The sequence below is a fragment of the Podarcis pityusensis genome (genome assembly GCF_964106645.2).
Source record: "Podarcis pityusensis genome assembly, chromosome: 13".
Taxonomy (NCBI): Eukaryota; Metazoa; Chordata; class Lepidosauria; order Squamata; family Lacertidae; genus Podarcis; species Podarcis pityusensis.
The window spans coordinates 20,536,410-20,552,269 of NC_138038.1; the positions used below are offsets into that span (position 1 = coordinate 20,536,410).

At 42.2% G+C, this 15,860-nt stretch overlaps 1 protein-coding gene across 2 annotated transcripts in view; it reads left to right on the forward strand.

Moving 5' to 3' along the window:
• ZNF652 (zinc finger protein 652) overlaps positions 1-7,314 on the forward strand; it is a 37,202-nt gene extending 29,888 nt beyond the window's left edge. For both annotated transcript variants that reach the window (XM_080979348.1, XM_080979347.1), the window contains exons 4-6: positions 1,822-1,937; positions 2,907-3,051; positions 4,484-7,314. In XM_080979348.1, the coding sequence (XP_080835474.1) occupies positions 1,822-1,937; positions 2,907-3,051; positions 4,484-5,004 (782 nt within the window). In that variant the 3' untranslated portion in view covers positions 5,005-7,314. The remainder of the gene's footprint in view (positions 1-1,821; positions 1,938-2,906; positions 3,052-4,483) is intronic.
• The last annotated feature ends 8,546 nt before the right edge of the window (positions 7,315-15,860 follow it).

Consider the following 15,860-nt stretch of genomic DNA (forward strand, 5'->3'; position numbering starts at 1 on the left):
CTTGTCAACAAAATGTTCACATGGGAAAAAACATTGCAGAGTTCGAAGGAACCCTGAGGGTCATCTAGTCCAACCCCCTGCAATGCAGGAATATGCAGCTGTCCCTTACAGGGATTGAACTAGCAAGCTTGGCATTGCTAGCACCATGCTGTAACCAGCTGAGCTGTTGGTGAGATCAGTGCTGTTACCTGCCCCAGCAAAACTACCTTTGCTCTGAAATTCAAATTCTGTTCTTCTGATTTGCAAAATTTATATACCATTCGATGGTGAAAACAACAGAGCTGTCAACAGAACAAAAATCAAACATTCAGATTCTCAATTAAAAGAAATAAAAACAATTTCAAACATAATTACTAAAATAATAACAAAGAGATACAACTCAACTTCTACATGGTCTGCATCGGTTTTGCCTAAACAAAAATGTTTTAAGAAGGGAGTTCTGAAGTGTGGGTCCTGTGGTTAAAGTTAACGCCTTGAACTTGGCCCGGTAGATCTCTGAGCAGAGGTGTTCCATGCAGACAGGGCCTGTCAGCAGCCAGGCTGCAGCATTCTGCACTAACTGCAGCTTCTGCATGAAACACAAGGGAAGTCCCAACGAGAGTGCATTGCTGCAATCCAGCCTTGAAGTCACCAGTGCCTGAACTGTGGCCAGGCTCTCCCAGTCCAGGCACGGCTGTCCCACTTGCAAATCAAATCCATGCACAAGAATGCAAACACATCTGCACGTGGGCCTCGCAACAACCCTATAAGGTAGGAGAGAGGGAGAGAGACTGGCTCTCTCAGTGAGTTTCATACCCTCAGGGGGGAATCTGAACTCAGGTCTTATCAGGTCTGAAGTCTGACACTATTTCCTTCCTACCAGGTTCTTACTTAGTAAACATTTTCTTTGACAAAGCTGAGTTACAGCAGAATCTGCCCAAGACACAAAGGTTACAACAGCATCCTGCTCAGTAATGAATAACTTGTTTAACCAACAACCTAGAAGATCATACCAGATCTTATATTCCAACTTGACATTTCTAAAGCCAGGCTACCTTATTATTCAGTTGTTTTGTTAAATCTGCTCAGTGCAGGAGCACCAAGTGCTGACTTTGATGTGTGTTATTTTACCCAATAATATACCTGGGAAGTTTAAGATTACTAGTGTGATGTTGAGCAGGGTAGGCATGATAGTAAAAGGCTGCTTTCTTCCTTGATATTAAGTCTTATGTATGTAGTTTTTTTACTTTTATCCCCGGGGTCTTATAAAGATTTTCAGCAGAAGAAAGTTTTTCTCATAGTCTGATTATTAGCCTTTTTCTCAATTAATAATGGCTCTATGGACATATCTGATGTGTTCTTTGGGTCCCTCCTCCTCTGGGGCTGTTGTGCACAGCAATGGGCTTTTTATGGTTCAAATTTCACATGCCATTTTAAATTGCTGGTTCTTATTGTGACAAGAGATGGGAAGGCCTGGAAAAAACCCAGAAAAATGGGGGGGGGGTGATTTTTTTCCGGGGGAGAAACGGATTTGGAAAATCTAATTATGATATTGTTTTATTTCGTTTATATTTTAATTATTTTCTTATAAACCATCCTGGAAGCATTCTGGCTGAAGGGCATTATAGAAATAAAATAAACATCAGTTATGGATATTAGTACGTTGGTTTGAAGAGTCCTTTGTCAGTATATGAGATTCGACTCAGTGGCTTTTTGACCCTTTCCAACCTCTTTTTTTTTTGCCCATCACAGCAGAGTGGAATTCTGGATAGAACTAAGCATTGTTTTCACCACTTACTGATTCTCCTCTCTAAATACTTGTTCCCTAATTTGTCTTTTCAGCACACACTAAGGACATGCCATTTACATGTGAAACCTGTGGAAAATCCTTCAAACGCAGTATGTCACTCAAAGTTCATTCCCTGCAGCATTCGGGAGAGAAGCCTTTCCGGTGTGAGGTATGCACTCTTGCTAATTCAGGGTGCAGTTAGAGTTGGGAATTACTTTGAATTTGAAAAACGTGCACAATGGAGAACAAACATCTAGACCGGATATTGGCGACTGTTTGTTGCTTGTCTGCTGCCCAACTGTGAGATTAATTGTGCCATATCATCACAGTGTGATGTAGCAGGGACACTGTAAAATACACCTCACTATATGGTAAGGCACTACAGCTGACTGGCTGACCATGCTCTTGCCATCATACAGCAAATTCTGACTATTTTATCTTAGCGTAGGCAACAGAAGAATAAAACTGAGTATGAGTGTAGATTTAGAGATGCGGAAAATGGGATTGTCAAAGGTGAAAGCGAGAAAGAAATAGTCTTATAGAAAAGCAAAGTGAAGCTTTTGCCTTCCCCCCAAAATGTTATCTGCAAAAATTGGGTAGGGGAAGAAGAAGTTCCATTGTGCAGGCAGATGTTCTTGCGTGAATGGAATGACTTTGTTGGACACAATCCAGTATGTGCATCAGTATTGCGACTTACTTTGATTCTTACCTTTCGAAAGCTTGATTCTTGGGTGTTTCGACTTGGGAATGAAATAGAACAAAGTTCTCCCTTTTCATTTCCTGCTCTCTACATATACCACTACAAATTTTCCACCTTGCCCTTAAGTCCATAAATATGAAAGAATATTTTTGTTTCCTTTCTCCCAACACAATAAACTGATCAAGTCTTTACAGTGTAATTTTTTGAAATAGTATGCAAACTATCCTGGGAACTTATTAGCACAACAGGATTTTATTGCAATTATTTTTATTATAGCCTTAGCAGCCTTGAAACTGTGTGTGGTAAGGCAGAATGAAAGCTAAATCAGAATGAGAGCCTTTTTGGTCTCTTCACAATGGGATACATTGCTGCTGTATTATAGCTTATTTTACCCTGATTCTTGCAAATGAAAGACTTGTACCCTCTTGTTTCTTTTAGAACTGTGATGAAAGGTTTCAGTACAAGTACCAGCTCCGTTCCCACATGAGCATCCACATTGGACACAAGCAGTTTATGTGTCAGTGGTGTGGTAAAGACTTCAACATGAAGCAGTACTTCGATGAGCACATGAAAACCCACACTGGTAAAGATGTACTTTTTTTATTCTATAATGTGAAAGTACACTGGACAGGGTTTCCCAAACTTGGGTTTCCAGCTGTTTTAGGACTACAGTTCCCATCATCTTGTGACGACTGGTCCTTCTAGCTAGGGATGATGGGAGTTGTAGTCCAAAAACAGCTGGAGACCCAAGTTTGGGAAACTCTGCACTAGACCAGAAAAGGTCATACGCGTCCACAATAAAGAGATTCATCAGCATGTACCCCTCGGTTTTATTCATAACAATAATACAGAACATGAAAAGAAAAAGACAGGTTCTTGCCCTGTCTAAAAATTTTGAAGTACAGTGGAGGAAAGTCAAGGGTAAACAACAACCAAACATAAGGAAACAGAATTGCACGTGGGGAAATGCAAATGGTTAAGATCCAGGTTTCCCAGAAAATACAGGTTTAGAGGAGAGTTTTTGTGCTCTGAGAGAAGTTATGGCCTTAAAGAGCAGCATCCAGTATGGAAAGTTATGGGAGCTGGAGAGCTTTAAGCATGTGTTTGTGCTGGAAACAGAAGGGGATGGGAAAAGAACATAGGGATTTGGGACGATGTGTTGCATCGTCTGAATGATAGAGGTGAATGAGTTGTTAGCTAAACAGGAAAGAACTGAGGTTAGTAAATGGGAGGCCGAAGTGAAAGTTGCAGTGACACATGGACCCTGTCCACTTTCAGGGGGAAAGACGGGTTCTGGAACCTTGGAGGGCTGCTGCTATCCAGAGTGTACTGACAACCAGATGGTCTGCCTACTTATAAAGCAGGTTACATTGAGTGCAGAAAGCAGGAGCCAGTTGTGGTAGTTGAGAGAAGAGGTGGATAAGACAGCAAGAATAGAGTCCGTATTCCGGGAATTTGGAGGAAAGATCTAAAAGAAAAAATGTGACCATAGATAGAAGGGTGGAATAGGTCAAGAGAGGACTTTTTGTCTTGCTGATTCATTTGAACACAATACAGAAGGAGCTGGAGAATAGGCTGATTATATTCTGCTGAAAAGGAAGAATAATTGGGGAGATGGCAAACTGAAATTGGAAGGGATAGGACCCTGGGGCACATGGTCGTCTCTGCAAGCAAGACTGCGGTGGAGAAGGTTTAGGGCTGTGTTGAAGGATGAGGGGTGGAAAGAGTGTTTGGATAGCTCCCATTTTATATCGAGAGTCAAGGAACTGGAGAAGTGCAGCCTTTGGGTATGAGAAGTAGAGAAGCATCAAGGATTTAAACCAAGTTGGCATCATAAGCATTGCTTAGCTAAGATCATTTTTGTGTGATTTTAAGTCTTGAGTCCTTTAACATAGCACCTAATATATTCCTCAGCCTTTGACAAGTTTTTGATTGTAGATCTGTTTTTCCTACGGTTAATGAATATCTGATTGAGGTAGGTGGAGAATGAATTTCCACCTTCAATTTTCCAACAGGAGAGAAGCCTTTTATCTGTGAAATCTGTGGCAAAAGCTTCACCAGCCGCCCCAACATGAAGAGACACCGCAGAACTCACACAGGGGAGAAGCCATATCCATGTGACGTATGCGGCCAGCGGTTCCGCTTTTCCAACATGCTCAAGGCACACAAGGAGAAGTGCTTCCGTGTTACCAGTCCTGTTAACGTGCCACCAGCTGCCCAGATCACACTAGCCACAAGCTCTCCTGCCACCACTGTACCTTCCATTGCGAACACACAGAACGTCCCTGCTCCTACTCCACCAATCAATATGAACCCAGTGAGCACGCTTCCACCCCGCCCCATTGCCCATCCATATTCTCACCTGCACCTCCACCCCCACCATCCACATCACCTCCCTGTCCCTGTGCCCCCCGTCCCTCATTTACCCCCACCTCCTGCTCTGTTTAAGAGTGAGCCTTTAAATCATAGGGGCCAAGGCGAAGACAGTTTTCTACGACACCTAGCGGAGAAAAACAGTTCAGTACAGCACCACTAACTGCTTTTGTCTTCTGCCTGCCGTTCAGTTGGTCTTGAGAACCTGGAAGTGCTCCCTTCTCAAGAAATCTCGCGGTGGCTTCTGCAGCTCCAAGGGAAAGAACTTAACATGCATCTTGACTGTTCTGCAAAGTGGTCATCAAGCCCAGGGGAACCGATAGGACAGAAGCCCAACTCGGCTTGCACGTTTTACTGTTGACTTTTTTAGATTTCAAAATGACTGAGACTTGTGAAATTTTTTATAATTTCATATCAGCTGATGAGGTATGCTTGCTTTTATATCCCGGACTTTCTCCTCAAAGAGGGGATGAGCCTGGTTTCCTTTGTACTAATCAGAGACTGTGAGACTAAATCCCAGAGCATTAATTATCACTGTGTATTTGTTAATTTCTTTTCAGCTTTTTTTTTGGTGTGTGTGCGTGTGTGGTTGTGTGTGTGGTTGTGTGTGTGGTTGTGCGTGTGTGTGTGTGTGCTGGCTATGGAGTGAGCCAGCCACATGATCGCAGAATATCAAGCATTATAGGAAAAAGACGGTAAACAAAACTTAATCCCATTTGAGTAGTTCTCCTAACACACTCTTTATTTTAATACGGAAAAATTATTTTAGAGTTTTTGTATAGACCTATTTAGTAGCCTGTTTCTAAAATGAAATGTATTTCAAATAAGCGGTGTAATTTTTTTCAGTGTAGCTGGACCTATGTTGTTACAATAGATAATTTTTTATAATCATTCAAATGTGATTCTTTAAGAAAAAAAGATGCAAATAGCTTATAATAGGGAAAAAAATATTCTTACATCTGTACTACTCTTAAAAAGGTGCTTTGAAAGGGAGAGGAAGGAACCCAATAAGTCTCTGGTAAGGCTGCCTCAGAAGTGGAGATGATTTCAGAACTTTATATAACTTATTTGTAGGGTGTTGTTTTTTTTCTAAACGTGACGGTTACCTTCTTTCAATGTCACTCAAGGGTTGCTAGACAAGAACATTAAACTGCTGTATTCCCACAAACATTTTTCACTTGCCTCTGCTGGACTGAAGTGTGGAACGTTTCAGAAAGGATAGACTCTCTCATTGGGGGGGGGGGGGAGAATGGGGGAATGAAGATGCAAGGAAGAACTCAACCAGAAGTGACACATTTGGAATTTGTATGCTGTTGTTTCTTTAGCATACATTAGGACCTAGTTCATTTTATAGATATGTGTTTAAGCTATGACTTAATCTGGGAATCATACTTGATGCTGCTTTTGCTTCCCCCCTCCTCGAAAGATTAAAGAGTTCATTAGGATACAAATGGGAAACCACAAATAAGGTGCTGTTTGGTTTGGTTTGTAAAAACAACAACCTTGAATTAGCAGGAACGCAGTTGTTATGTTGCCTGAAATGTTTACCCACAGAGTATGTGCACGCAGTGAAGCAGTGTCTGGTATAGAAAAGAGGTGCATATTATATAGGATAGCTTCTTTCAGATTTGACCAGGTTTCACAAGTATGTGGCAAAGAAATGTTTGAATGTTAAGCAAGTTGCTAGTTGTGTTTTCTCAAAGTCTCCAGTGGCACTAAATTGTGGCAAACTAGTTTGAATGCAGAGAGTCATGGTTCTTATTCGGATGTAGTTTACAGAATTTGAAATACAGCACCGTTTTAAGCAGCTGAAATAGCTGTTGGCTCCTTGAGGAGAAGGCACAGTGATACACTCATGATTAAAAGAGGTGAAATTTCCTTAAGCTTCATTTCACGCCCCCCCCCCAAAAGACCATCATGCTGATCCCTAGCATGCCATTCTCTTTTTAAAAATGGCTTTTAAATCTTAGGTGAGGGATTACATCTGATCAAAAAGAAAGCCCTCTCTATTGCACCTCAAGGTTGCTAATTGTGTTTTTACCATCTCTATTAACTTGGATTTTTGCATAAAAAAATAGTGTTAGGCCTTTTGCATACCTATTCATATTTGAATAAAAACCTCTAAATCTCCTTCTTTTTTCTGGAAAAATAAGTATTTTTTAAAAAAATATGTGATAACATCTGTTCCTTCTCTTTTGTAGGTAGTAAAGCTAGCTATAAAAGTGAATAATTGATACATAACAGTTTGTCATCTTCAACTACCCTGAATGGTTTTATACATTCCATGTCATGTTTGCAAACCTACAGTTCTGTGTAGATATGCCACAGGTCAACAAACTGGCTTGTTAAATCTACTTTTATAGGAAGAAAGAAAGAAAAAAACCATTGTGGTTAAATCAGTTGTAATCCACTTTTGCAAAAAAATGGTTTTCTCAATAAATTTACAGTATTTGGCTGCTATTTATGAATCCTACTACTTGAGACGGGTGTGTTATTTTCCCCCAAACAGCAGCTGAGCTGGCTCTTTGAATGTGCGGCTGATTCTACACACTTCAGAGTTGTATTAATATATATATATATATATATATATATATATATATATATATGGGTAAACCTGGCAAGTGGCAAGATGGGGGCAGCTGCAGTTCTACTCACATTATCTATCTGCCTTCCTACCTATGGATGGATTTGCAGCCTCTGTGTTGCAGTAGCCAAGCCAAGTTCCTGATTGTGGAGAGGTTCTAAGTGTGTTCGGAAGAACGCATGAAGAGCCTCCATCAACACAAAAAGGTCAGGGGGTGGAATTGAAAGGCATGAGGATATTGCGGACAACTGACAAATGCAGCCCCTTGCCCATTTATTTCTCCATGTGTCCTTTGGAAGCCTGAATTAGAACTAAACCTGTTCATGGATATACTAAGGTAAAGGTAAAGGGACCCCTGACCATTAGGTCCAGTCGTGACTGACTCTGGGGTTGCGGCGCTCATCTCGCTTTATTGTCAGGGAAGCCGGCGTACAGCTTCCAGGTCATGTGGCCAGCATGACTAAGCCGCTTCTGGCGAACCAGAGCAGCACACGGAAACGCCATTTACCTTCCTGCCAGAGTGGTACCTATTTATCTACTTGCACTTTGACCTGCTTTTGAACTGCTAGGTTGGCAGGAGCAGGTACAGTGGTGCCTCGCAAGACAAAAAGAATCCGTTCCGCGAGTCTCTTCATCTTGCGGTTTTTTCGTCTGGCGAAGCAAGCCGATTAGCGCTATTAGCGGCTTAGCGGGCTTAACGGATCAGCTGTTAAGCGGCTTAGGGGATCAGCTGATAAGCGGCTTAGCGGATCAGCTGTTAAGCGGCTTAGCGGATCAGCTGTTAAGCGGCTTAGCGGCTTAGGATCAGCTGATAAGCGGCTTAGCGGCTTGGGGGAAAGGGGGGGGGGGAAACCCCGCAGGAACTCGCAAGACATTTTCGTCTTGCGAAGCAAGCCCATAGGAAATTCGTTTTGCGAAGCACCTCCAAAACAGAAAACCCTTTCGCCTAGCGGGTTTTCCGTCTTGCGAGGCATTCGTCTTGCGGGGCACCACTGTACCGAGCTACGGGAGCTCGCCCCGTCGCGGGGATTCGAACCGCCGACCTTCTGATCGGCAAGCCCTAGGCTCTGTGGTTTAACCCACAGCGCCACCCGCGTACTCATGGATATACTACTAATTTCAACATTTTTGTCCTAAAAGTGAATGGTTTCAGAACATGCAGCTCTGTGGGAGGGGGTCTAACTTGTTCTCAGTGTTGGGGATATTGATGTGTCCGTGCTGATCTCTTCCTGAACCTGGGAAAAGTGGGACAGGCACTGGTTACATGGATTTTGTGTGCGTCCCTCAGGCCATAAGACTTTGCATATTGCACCTTCTCGTTTCCTAGTAGTGGCATTTACACTTGGATTTTAGTACTTTAGCTTGGGAAACCTTGGAGTCCATTTCCTTCAAAGATACCCGAGATGCTGCAGAAAGCATGATTGCCCTGACCCTTGCAAATCAGAATGTTGTAAGAATCCAGTTTGTTGCATCTCATTCCAAATATTTTCAGGTGGCAATGCAACCCAACTTTGCTTAAACGGAATATTTAATTTCTTCTTCGTGCTCCTAACTAGTGCAGTACTGGCTCTGATGTCAGAAAGGACCGTCTATCCCTTTGAGTTACGAGTAGCTTCAAACTTTAAAAGAGGCACTAACAATTTGCCACCACAGTATGTCTGCATAATTAAGACTGATCTTTGCATCAATGTATTCTTCCAAGCTGAACTTCTTACAGAATCAGTGATTCTGACATATTGAAAGTTAGGAAGCATCCATGGCTAAGGTGAGGGGACTGAAATGGCAGATTGCCATTTTCAAAGGTCTGCCAGTTTTGCTGGCTGGTTTGAGAGTGAGGAGGGATTTTACCTTTGTCCTCTTTATTTATTTTTGCCCAGGCAATTCTCTGTTCTATTTTCTTAAAATCCACCTATTGAAACCAAGAGGGAAGGGAGGAATTAGCTCTGCCAGCTTCAAATTCGTTCTGGAGCTTCTCAGAGGAATCAAAGACTTTGGATCCAGCAGATCCAGAACCACTTCCAACTCGCCCCTCGAATGCCCCATTTCAGAGACTCTCACTGATGAAACCACCAACAGCCTAGATCTATGACCATATAGATTTTTGCAAATGTGGGAGGGGCCTCTGTAGCAGACTCCTGGCAGCAAATCACCTGTGCCCCATCATAACGTCTTCTCATCTGGGTTTTAGGATCACTGTTCCTTCTGAAATTCCCAGAACTGATTAAAACTCAATACAGCGGTACCTCGGGTTACATACGCTTCAGGTTACAGACTCCGCTAACCCAGAAATATTACCTCGGGTTAAGAACTTTGTTTCAGGATGAGAACAGAAATCGTGCTCTGGTGAGGGGGCAGCAGCAGGAGGCCCCATTAGCTAAAGTGGTGCTTCAGGTTAAGAACAGTTTCAGGTTAAGAACGGACCTCCAGAACGAATTAAGTACTTAACCCAAGGTACCACTGTACATTTTCCCCCCAGCACAAGTGCTTGAGCAGTGGGTATGGCAAACTACTTGGGATTTGTTTTGCCAAGGTTGCTGAACAGCAGGGTGCAGTTCCTTGCCACCAAAATTACTCCATGTAGACTTAAGAACTAGCTTATCTTGGTTTTACTGAATTGAAAGTTGAGTTACTTTCCTCATTTAAAAATCACTGGGCTCCAATTCTCGAGAGTACTGGAGTAGAGCAAACAAGTTTTAAAAAGCCTACAGAAAGTGGGTGTTTTGAAAGACTAGTTGGATATTACTAATGCCATCACACACAGAAAAAGAGAGTCTATAATATTGATTTGGCATCTGTATCTCTTGTTTCAATTGCAAAGGCTTTTTGAATAAGCTTCTGAGTTTTAAGTCTATTCCTGCAGTTTGCTTTCAGGATTACCGCAGGTGGCACCGTAGTAAGATTGGATAATAGATGGAACGTGCAAGTTGACAATAGCATATTATACTTCTGTCAGCATGTTGCAGTAAAAATAAGATGCGTGTTGCAAACCAGAAATACGCCACCCTCAGTTTATTTATTGCATTATGTGCAGACATGGATGCAGTTTGGAATAAATGCTGGAGCTATCGTGCATTAGCTGTCACATTAGCTGGCACTCAAAGCAAACTTGCAAAATTAGTAGCTTGTGGAAGTTGCTGCTTATAGAAGAGACTCCATGTTCCCTTTTCTAACAAGCAACCTCTTTGGCAGGTCCGCTGTGGACTATGAATAAAAACACTGTTTGTCCATTCCTGTCGCCCATATTTATATACTTACATATTTTTTTAAAAAATTAAATCTTAGACACTGAGAACAGAAAACCTTCCTTGTGGCATTGTTGCAAAATGACTTTTCTGTTGTGCTCTGTAGCGTGTCTTATTAACAACCTTATCTCCCATCTGTACTCACCTTTCAACAGGGAAAGAAATTTTATATACAGAAACTGTTCTTGAGGAAAAGGGACACCCTCGAGGTAATGAGTAGTTGGGTATTGGCAGCTAGGGCAACATCTTAAAATCTCCATGATTAAATACTTCTACAGTCATCTCCCTAAAACATACTTTTAAATATAATTCAATGTTAATGGCATTTGTATTAAACTGTCAGAGCAGCAGGCTGTTGGCATTTCTTTGCTTAAGGTTTTGCTTTTCATTTTAATTGGTTTTCTGATGATTGGGGCATAATTTTGCTTTGCTATACTGGTGCTCAGTGCTGCTAAGTACCAGGCTACCAGTCTGCCAACGAACTGCATTAAAAAGAGAACTGCCTTCAGGTTGCTCTGAAGGGAACTGATGGTGTGGAGCGACCTGCTTTTGGGCTCAGGGCTGCAGTGCTTGAACATGGTTGCCCATTTTTGTTCTTGTGCTTGAGTTTATTCTCCTTAACCTAACATCACGGTTAATTTGTGTTAAGCTTTGCTCTGGTCCTACCATTGGGCGTGTGGGACATGTGTGTTGGGTGCCCACCAATTCCCAGAGCGCTTGTGGAGGCAGTGCATGCCCTTCAGGCAACCCAATGTACTGTGTCCATGTGGAGTGGTCCTCTGCAACATGGCAGGTGCTGCTAAATCCTTAAGCAAAATGAGCAACATTCTGTCCCTCTTAAGTCAAGACTGCATCACTTCTGCACAGCATCTGTTTCCACTAATTTCTATGCAAATTAAAATGCTAAATTGCATTGTTTATCAGTAGTAACTGAGGGTGCATAATTATAACGCAACAGTAGAAGGAAAATGAGGAAACTCTGTGTATCCCCTGTGCGTATGTGAGCTTGAAACGAACATGGAATTTTGGATAATGTTGTCCTAGGACAAAGGGTGTGTCGCTTCTGTGTTGCATAATTCCTACTGACCGCCCACTTATTCCAAGGTTCCTCTTAACGTTTTCTCCCAGTCTGCCTCCTTCCCTGCCCTTCTAACACCAGTGTTCTTGCAAAAATACAGTATTGCAAATGCTACAGAAGCCCATTCGTGGGGCTGGAAGTATTTATGCTAAATTACATGAATCATACCCATTTGTTATCATGTGAGGAACCGCTAGCACAATTCACAATTGGGATGTGGGTGTTCTTTAAGCAACAGCTAGGACACTTCTTACAGAACCTGTCCAGATAATTCCTGAGAATCTTGCTGCATAAAGAGGTTGCAGATATGTGCAGTTTTTAATCTGTCGGTCAGTTTGAAAACAGCTGCAAGCCTGTTTTCTCCAGCAGACTTGAAGGGATGGCAGTGGTGATGTCAGGACCTATCACTGTTGTGTCTGTGTCATAACTGAAGCAAAGTTCCTTTCCATTTAAAACAGTCCAACATTTCTTGATGGTTATTGAATTGCTGCTGACACAACTGTTGCAAGTTGATGTAACGTTTCCTGTGCTATGCTTGGAGCAGCTGACTTTCTGTACAAAGGCTCTTTTTTGTTTTCTTGTGAAACTTTACAGGAGCAAGCTGGGCTGAAGCAAGCCAGTCTGCTATCTGCATATCCGACTGCAAGGAAATGCAAGGTTGGAGCTGTAGCAAGCACTTGAGAAAGAGATAAGCTCGCTATTTATTGTATTGTTCCTTTCAACCACTGTCCTTTCGCTAGTTTTATGCAAATTAAAACGCTAAATTGCATTACAGTCTGCCCTCTTCCCTTGTTGTCCAAAGTGCGGTCAGTTTTGATAGATAAAAATATGTAATTGCAGCTCTTAAATTCCTGTATTTATTTATTTTTAAGATAGCATTGCATGGCGCTTCTTGGTATAGTTCCTTGGTACCGTAAATGTTTATCGGGGAGGAGTGCATCAGTAGGAATTGTTTTATGATTGGCTTTGTGTAATTGTGGACACAAATAACCTTGTTAATCTCTGTGGAATGAAATAGGATGAGTAACTGAGGGATGGGGCACTCTAGCTTCTTTCTGCCTTTGCTCTCTCTGTAGCACGCTGGAGTATGCATTGTTGTTTGCAGGGGGTTGTCTCGGAAATATATCCCAAGCCACAGCTGGACACTCTTATCCAGGCAACCTAAGGCCCAGGGGCCGGATACGGCCCAATCGCCTTCTAAATCCAGCCCACTGACAGTCCGGGAATCAGCATGCTTGTACATGAGTAGAATGTGTCCTTTTATTTAAAATGCATCTCTGGGTTATTTGTGGGGCATAGGAATTTGTTCATTATTTTTTTTCAAAATGGAGTCCAGCCCACCACACGGTCTGAGGGACGGTAGACTGGCCCGCTGCTGAAAAAGGTTGCTGACCCCTGCTCTTATCTTTAGGCATTTAACCTGCATTGTCTTGCGCTGATCAAATGGACACTGACAAACTGGAACGTGTCCAGAGGAGGGCAACCAAAATGGTCAAAGGCCTGGAAACGATGCCTTATGAGGAACGGCTAAGGGAGCTGGGCATGTTTAGCCTGGAGAAGAGGAGGTTAAGGGGTGATATGATAGCCATGTTCAAATAAATAAAAGGATGTCACATAGAGGAGGGAGAAAGGTTGTTTTCTGCTGCTCCAGAGAAGCGGACACGGAGCAATGGATCCAAACTACAAGAAAGAAGATTCCCCCTAAACATTAGGAAGAACTTCCTGACAGTAAGAGCTGTTCAACAGTGGAATTTGCTGCCAAGGAGTGCGGTGGAGTCTCCTTCTTTGGAGGTCTTTAAGCAGAGGCTTGACAACCATATGTCAGGAGTGCTCTGATGGTGTTTCCTGCTTGGCAGGGGGTTGGACTCGATGGCCCTTGTGGTCTCTTCCAACTCTATGATTCTATGAAATGCAGCTTGCAGGGCAGCTTGAGAAAAGGGATAAATCAATTGTGTCTGAAACTTCGGTGTATAGTATTCACCAGAGTGACTGGTGAGGGAAGCTGCATTTATCAATGCACCCATACCGTCATGAATGGATACAAACCCGTCACTGTACATAAGCCCTCAAAAAGTTATGAAGTGTTATAAGTGGCTAACACTATGCCTTTCTGTGCTACCTGCAGAAGAAGCTAAGGCCCACCCCCTACTTACTGAGCAAGACTGAAATGCTGGTTGCTAGATGATGGACAGACTAGTAAAAAATAGGGAGCGAAATTCTGGCAGAGAAGGGACAGAATGTCCCGTCTCTCCCCCAGAGCTTGGCTTTCATGCTGGTTGCAGAAGGAGGGACAGAGGACCAATCCCTCTCACACCAGCCTGCTTGCCTGAATGGAATGCTTGGTCCCAAGTTGTGAAACAAAAATTTATGTTTTAATAATGATGATGATGATATATTATAATCCACCTTGTGAGGAAATCCTTCACAAAGCGCTTACAGTATTTTAAATTACAGGTTCATTTAATAAAACCTTTTTAAAGCGCATAGTGGGCAATAATAACACTAAAACTACCAACATAAAACAGTAACCTAGCCCACACACCAGTTAACTGCCTTCATCCATGCACCCCATCAAAAACTTACGGAAGCATTTTAAAGCCACCTTTAAATGCAGGAGGTGGGACCTGCTTAATGTCTAACTTTTAATATGGAGTTGTGGAGCCACAACCAAGAAGGCCCAGTTATGCATTCTCATCTGTGTCTCCAAAAATTTTTACACATCTTTTACACAATTTTTACACATTTACTTGGGAAGACAGGTGAACTAATTCCCCCACTGGAAAGACGTGTGGATCCAGAATTGGCCTCCACAGTCACTTACGGACTCAACTGTTAAGACTGTGTTTATGGAAGACAATCTTACTCGGCTACAAGTGATCGCCAAAGAAGAAGAATAATTATATCTGTAAACACTTGTGTGTTTCGCACTGGCCCCTTAATTTTGTGTTGCTTTTGTGACTCCCTTGGTCAAGGCAATTGCAGTTAACAGTTTGCAAACATGGCCAAAAGGTGTTGTTTCCTATTTTCCCATCCCCCCCAAAATATCACCCTAGGTAATTCAAGTGAAAAAGAAAAACAATTAAACAGAACTTGTGAGAACACGGGGATGAAAACTCATTGATTTTGAAAAATGGTAGGGGGTCAGGCAGGTTTGTCACAGTTGCATGAATGATCAGTTTAATAGTGAGTTGCATTTCCTACTGGCCTGCCCTGGTATGGGTAATTGGTGCCATTATGCCAGTGTGGAGACTTCTTAAATATAGGGAGACCTCAGGCATTCTTTGGTAGTTGGTAGAGACAACATCTGCAGCTTTCTGGTAGGCTAAAATAGTCCTTGCAAGGACCGCACCCTGGGCTTTAATGACTCGTTTCCCTTATCTCTCTCAAACATGTGGTATTGAATTAGAAGGTTCTGCAAAACCAAAGATGCTTTAGGGGAGCTGTCCACAGTATTTTAGGGTGGTGGTAGGGTTGTTTAACATGCCACCCATTGCTTAGAACCCTGTAATCTAATGTTCTCTGTGGCACAGTTTGAAATCTATAGTTAGCCAGGAGCAGGGTGAGGTTTTCCAGCCGTGGCAACTTTATTTTTAAACATGTCTATTTTTGTTTCTTTCATTTCCAAGTCTTTTGCTGAGTAGTGAACCAGGAGCTGGCAATATGGTACAGGTGCTGAATCTGGCTTTTTAAAATCACATTTGTTTGAAGGGGGTGTGTGAGGACATTGGGGAACTCTCTAGTTCCTCTTTTGCCATCCTCTTAATGGGAAATTGAATAATAGGACACATATGTTATGAACTAAACTCTTCCAGAGTGAAAGGGTGAAAAACCTTAACACTTGTTGGTGATACACGTGCCCTTGGCTTCTTGGTTAATAATGATTTTATTTTTTATAATTTCAATAATTTTAGTTTTAATGTTTAAACATTCATAAGGGTAGGAGTTACTAGGGTCATGGAATATAGTTGTCTTCTCTTTAACATAAGGGAAATCATAGCCCCCCCCCCCCCATCTAGAGTGGTAGAAGTGGACAGAGATATGTTGGAAAAATCAAAGAACTTGCTTAGAAAAGGGTGACTTTTAAACATGACCCAGTTAATTAATGCTCGTAATGA